Source organism: Anoplophora glabripennis, unplaced genomic scaffold (assembly GCF_000390285.2).
Source record: "Anoplophora glabripennis isolate ALB-LARVAE unplaced genomic scaffold, Agla_2.0 scaffold1459, whole genome shotgun sequence".
NCBI classification, from domain to species: domain Eukaryota; kingdom Metazoa; phylum Arthropoda; class Insecta; order Coleoptera; family Cerambycidae; genus Anoplophora; species Anoplophora glabripennis.
The window spans coordinates 54,257-61,013 of record NW_019417542.1 but is presented as its reverse complement, the minus strand read 5'-3'; the positions used below and the strand labels follow the sequence as shown (position 1 = coordinate 61,013).

The following is a 6,757-nucleotide window of genomic DNA, read 5'->3' as shown; positions in this document are numbered from 1 at the left end:
CGCCAGAAGAAAGGGCCCTAGCCGGCGGGGCCCAGCCAGGACAAAAGGAGGTCCCACAAAGCGCCTACACCGGCCGCATTTGCGGTCGGGGTAGACGACGGATGGGGCCCACCTACGAAGGCTGTCCAGGCCTACACGAGATGAGGCAGGATATAGAGGGATAATCCCCCTCGATCCCAAATCATTGAGGCCAATTTCTAGCCATGGAATAATGGCGGGGATACGCCACGTCTTTCGCGCATTTCGCGGCTCATGAGATATTAAAAGACCTCTACTTATTTTCTATGAACCAATCTCAGATGCACTTCAGGTGCACTGCATTCCCTTGAATAAAAAAACTAGTACATAAGAAGCTGGTTAAATACCCCCTGGATGTAGGCAAAAAAAAGAAGAAGAAGTATATTGTAGGTTAAATTAATGCTGAGCTGAATCTATATTTTTCGTTGTTTAACGTAATTTTTGGTTGGTTTATAAAAAAGTATTAGTCCTAACTTAGTCTTAGTCTTAGTATTAACCTTTACACTAATCTTAGTATTAGTCCTAAGAATAGGTACACGTTTATAAAAACAATGTGTGGTCCTAATTTTATTAAGATTAACCAATGAGCGATTCGACTACGCGCATGGCTAGTAATATCACAGCATAATACTTGTTTATTATAATGAGGTAATGTTATTTTATTTGTTTTGTTGGTGAGTGAAAAGAAAAATATAACCTATTACTATGGTAATGGCGTATTGGCGACCACCATAGACAAAGACAGGAGGTCACTATGCTACGAAATGCAATACTTGTGCATGCGCACTTCTCAAATCTTAGTCTTAATCCTAGAAAAATTAAAAGATGCGAACTTTCAAGGTCATGTCTTAAGACCTCCTTACGACTAGGGATTTTTATAAACCGATACATTACATTCTGTACATTTAACTTATTAGGACTAAGATTAAGGTTAATACTAAGACTAAGTTAGGACTAATACTTTTTTATAAACCAAGCATAAGACTAAGTTAGGACTAATACTTTTTTATAAACCAACCATTTGTATTTCAGGCCTATATATACACATGAACATATTAAATAAGTAAATATAAATAATCTGATGACGACTGGCAATCAGAATCTTCCCGTATCCCAAATTTTAAAGTCAAAAAGTGAAATAGAAAATGAACCCAAGAAAAAATCGCGAGAGGACTGGCGTAAGGCTAAGGAATTGGAAGAAGCCCGAAAAGCTGGTACTGCGCCAGCAGCTGTCGATGAAGAAGGAAAAGATATAAATCCTCATATTCCTCAATATATTTCAAGTGCTCCTTGGTATTATGGAACAACAGGACCCACTTTAAAACATCAGAGACCTCAAGAGGAAAAGCAGAAGAAATTTTCTGATATCAATGAATGGTACAGTCGAGGTGTTGACACGGTAAATTTAAATTATATTTATTAATATTAAGGTGTGAATGGTAAATTTTGAGGTAATTTTTACATATTTAAAGAATAAAATATAGAAACTCGTATAGAAATAACACACTACTCCATGTATAAGTATCGATATTGGTCTGTATGTAGGCCAGTAAGAAAGCCGATACATTGCTATGAATATTAGATTAATTCAATATAGTAAAACACTAAGGCTACAAATTAAAAGAATACCGTGCATAAATATTGTTCCGTCTGCTGTATAAAATGTTAATTTATGACACTTGTTTATATATAACCCCGTACACAAGAGAACTGTTATACTGGAGCCTTAAGAAATGGATGGAAATATAACTAAGCTAAGGATTTGCAGTTCTTTTATCCAAATTTTACAATTCTAATATTTATTAATTAAAAATTATTTTATTACATAAAACCATGTGCGTTTACTTACCTACAAATTGTTAATTGGAACAGATCGAAGTATACTATTCTTTTGAGTGTTTTTACAGTTGTCATACAGCAATACATATTTCAAAATGGAAGAAATAGCGAATGAAATTTAATTTATTTAATTTTATGGGTAAACAACCAACATAAAATTCAAAAAGAAGCACGAATTCTAACATAACATGGTTTAAAACTGGGATTAAACATTAAACATTAAATTATGTCATTTACATTTAATTGTTTTTTAATATATAAATTAAACTAATTAATTATTAAATGTGGCCAATTATGTAATGGAAAACAAATATGGCATTGTATTGGTTGATTACTGGAATAAGCTGACAACTGGCATATAGCGAGTTTCAGTGGCGGCACTTGAACATTGATTGAATGTGTTCTGCTTAGGGTTGATACATTTGTTGAATTGAATTCCGGGATATTAAATGCCCGTAGTCTCTAAACGGTACCGCAGGCGAAAATTTTTAAAATTTTAAAGGTCACGCGTTTTCCTGGCACTTCTGAATTTCAAGGAACAATCCATTTATACAAAAATACAGATTTTCACAAGAACGATTTTTGAAATTAATACCTTTTTGAAATATCTATTCACGAATTATCTACTCTCTATTGACTGATAAATAAATTGGAATAAACTAAATATATTTCATTAAATTATTGAATATTGTTTATAAACAAAAAATCGTTTGTGAAGTTTACCAACGATTCAACGAATTTTAATTTTCCTCGTGTTATGATTTTTTCTTTGTCTTTCTTTATACAATGTACATATATTATATGTGCAAATCCAGAATCCGGGACCATACAGCTAATTCCCGGTACAACCACAGAAAATCCCGGTCATACCCATGTGGCTAGATGTTCTTTTAATATGTCAAGATCTGCACTAAAATTTATGAGTCCATGAAACACATCAGGGTTGTCCGAATTTTCTGTCTCGCCGTGTCCGCGAAGTGCTAATTCGCAAGCTCCGCAAAATTTTATGCAATCTATGATTTTAGATAATATATAACGATTTTCCGTTACCTGTTCATTGTGTTTCCGTATATTATTCCAATATGCAGAATCTAACTGACTTCTTATGTTTATTTACCTAATGATTTAAATGACTTAAATCTTTCACACCATATATTGTCCATGCTTTATCCCCACCGAAAAGTAAGCACGGAAAACAAAACAGTGTATTTTTTATATCACATCCGCACACCCACTCTGCTTTTGTGTATACATTATTGTTAAATTGTCTTTTATAACTTTTATTTCGGTTTGTTCCACTAACTTCAATATTTAATCGTGGTGTTGGCCCACCTAATTCTTTTATTTTTAGTTTATCCTCATAAGGCAGAGAACCAAATAAAGTTTTTTGTAAAAACGAAACGTTATTCATTTTAATAACTATAATATCCGTAGACGCCTAAACGAGAATATTAACACGTGCCGCTCACAGAAATAAACCACCACACGCCACGTACGAAATATTACTGCATTTACTGCAGCAGTGGCTGTCGCTGTTGCAGCCACATAAGCCCATTATGTTCCAGTGGCGGCTCGTGGTTTTTTGAGATGGGTGGGCAAAATATTTTTTCTCTCATGTAACTTAATATCATATAGGAATAATTGCACTCTACTGGTCTACTAATTTATTTTCTATATCAAAATTTTTTAAATTTTCTGTTAACAATAATGATCCGCAGCTTTTTCCCCTTGCTTACATAAAAAAATCCCATAAATCTTTCAACTACTTCACCACAATGAACATATCTAAAAATTACTAATAACTGAGATAAGCATTTAACATTCATTGTTTCATTTGGGTACTTGCCACGCGAAATATAGAGCATTTCTTATTTCTGAAAATATCACTTCGGATGCTACTCCATTGATGCTCTCTATTAAATCATTATGAATAGTTTTTGAAAGGCTGCTAAAAACTAGACTTTTCTAAAAACACTAAATTTATCCTACCTACCTCGTACCTTGAAAGTAAGTTTGTAAGCTCACGGAAATTGCCTTGATTAATGGAATTATCTGATTCATTATGGTCCTTAAATCTTGTTCTTGTATAGCTAAGTAAATAATCGTATTAATAAAGTGCTTTACAATGTCTATTTTCGTCCACGACTTTATTATGTTTTAAAATATTCTCACGAAATGCGGAATCAAGAAAAGTTTGAATGTTTTTTTTCCTAATAATTTAAATTTTAATGATGAATATGTATGCTAATTCGATCGCTCTTGTTTTTTTTAAGGATTCATTAATATGTTTCAGATCTGAATATCCTAGATAGTTCCACGGTGTTTTACTTTTTTCATTACATAGTAAGCAATTCTAGCAATATAATTTGGTTTTGGTTTCACTGCCTGTTCGCCACTCATATTTGTTGTACCAGTTTTTACTAAATGATCCGTTACTTCCGCAATTGTTTTTATTTGCTAAATTTTTCATGTCAGGCGTAGGTTTTAATTTTAAAATAAATAATTTATCATCAAAAGTCAACGTACTAAATTTTTTATCTAATTAAAAAATTAACAATACATTAACATTACTACTCACCAATTCGCGAATTTCACTTGCCATTTTACTTTACTCCAAACTATTAAACAATAAAAACTTGCCTAAACCACCATTAGAAATCCTAACCTTGTCTAGGTTAAACATAAACAAACGACAATGACAAATCGCAAGATGATACGTAAGTACTCGAGGAATATACGAGTGAAGCTGAAGGGCTTGCCCGGTGGGTAAGGCAACTTATGTATACTCATATTATAATTTATTAAAAATCTGATTGAAATTCAAAAAATGTATTAAATGAAACAAATGTTTTTTTTATATGTCACAGTTTCTTTATTATTTGAAGAAAAAATAAATATTGGATTTAAGTACTAAAAATTTACATCGCTTCCATATTTACAAACTCGAATCTATTAAAACATAGAAAATTTCTCCGCAATCATTCTTAATTCAGTACATAATGTGTATTTCCAATCGCTGGTGAAAAGCCTTAGCTGGCCTTAGCCGATGCAGCACTCGACGGGCATATGCCGGTTTGCCCGTTGTGGCGCAAATATTCTGAATTGGTAAATGACTTACGTTTCCGATTACTCCTAGTGATAGGCAAGGATTTTATACAAGAGGATTGCTTAATAACAAACTTATTTCCGCGAAACTAGGTTATGTTGTGTGACGTCATTATGTTACCTCCAATTTAGTGGGAACTTTAACATTGAAAGGAAAAATTAACTTATTCCTTAAAAACATATTAAGTTTAGTAATATTAACAAATAATTAAACAGACATTAAAAATAATGATATGTTCCTACAATATTAGAATATTTAGGTGGTTTCATTTGCACAGCGATTAGAGAAATATAGTAGCCGTTTACTTAGAAATATACTATTTTTTAGATATAATAAAGAATAGGGAACGGAGTTAAAAAAGTTACCAAAAATATAATATACAAGATTGTCATTTTACTACTTTTGTTTGAATTACAAAAACACATACCTACCATTGGAATATCGCTGTTCGTACAACCTATAAACAATAAAGTTATTACGTAAGGATAAATATTCAAAATTGAAAGGAAAAATTTTAATTATTGGAAAGGATAAAATCGCACTCGGTAAAATAGCATATTCTTTCACGAGCAGGACCTACAGTTAGCATGGCTTATACCTATGGGAGGGCTGCGTGAGGCTAAGATTTGTTTCTTGATTAAACATTTGTTTATTGTTTGATTTATATATTTTAGGGTAGTAAATTTTGAAGTTCTGTTAAAATAGCACTATGCACTTCTAAGTTATTACAGTTAAATTAAGCACCTAAACCAGGGGTCGGCAAGTAATTTTAAGCAGAGTCCACATACTTTTGAAAATTTTTAACAAGGTCCAGAAAAAAAACTCATACCTTACTAATTTTTTATTTTAATTTGCATTCACAAAATAATATAAAATACAATAGATAGGCGTACTTGTATTCAAAAATCAATGGCAGAAATTACATTTGCAGTCTCGAGTCAGTTTTTTATACTAACTAACCATTATACTCTATTTTTAAACTAAAAGGAGTGAATGCCAAAGACAAATTTACACTGCAAAAGTTACTAAAAACTACCCCAGATAGCATCAGCACAGAAGATAAAACTGAATAAAACTTCTGTGGCATCAGACTATCAAGTATATACTCACTGCAAGTGTTTAACCTCATTTTGAGTACAATAAGCTTTCATTACTTTTAAATGAGGTTATTAAGTACCTATTCAAAATAATGTGCAATGAATAAATATCTAATTCTAGGTTTATTTAACTTTTATATATATTTTTTTAAAATAGGAGGTACTTCCTACATAACATTGAAAAACTGAATATGAATGAAATAATATACTACGAACCAAACATATATAAATGATTCCAGTTTTCACTTTTTAAAAACAATTTTATTGATTCACATTTTTACATCTAGCATTGGAGTAATTATATAATGGTGTTTTTGTTACTTTGAATTGTTGCATTTCTACGAACTACGTTTATTAAGTTACCGGATAATTGCCAAATAACTGATAACTGAACTACGTTCGTAATATATCATCTGCAGGTGTTCAAAGTAACAAAATAAGTTTTTATAATTTATAATATTATTGGTAAAAATTAGGGACAAATCATGTCTTTAACAATTTTCTGAATTATTCGACGAGTCAGTATCCATATCGCTCTCGCTATTATTAATTGATATAATTAAAGGTTCAATGAGATCGTCCATAATTCCGTCAAGTGTTCCCATTTTTTCTTCCTCCTTAATCACATGTTCTACACATTTTTTCCAGTTCATATTTGTAACATTATTAAGAGCCTCTATTAGTAGTTCCCTTACGT

At 31.7% G+C, this 6,757-nt stretch overlaps 1 protein-coding gene across 3 annotated transcripts in view; it reads left to right on the top strand.

Annotated features, from left to right (window-relative positions):
- Window positions 1-279: 279 nt before the first annotated feature.
- The window catches only part of LOC108915554 (pre-mRNA-splicing factor Slu7), a 25,339-nt gene continuing 18,861 nt past the window's right edge, over window positions 280-6,757 (top strand). The window contains exons 1-2 of one of the 3 annotated variants that reach the window (XM_018721618.2): window positions 280-404; window positions 1,051-1,417. In XM_018721618.2, coding sequence (XP_018577134.1) covers window positions 1,100-1,417 — 318 coding nt within the window. In that variant the 5' untranslated portion in view covers window positions 280-404; window positions 1,051-1,099. Of the gene's footprint in view, window positions 458-736; window positions 949-1,038; window positions 1,418-6,757 lie in introns of those variants that run through there. The other 2 variants (XM_018721617.1, XM_018721619.2) reach the window with 2 other exon arrangements.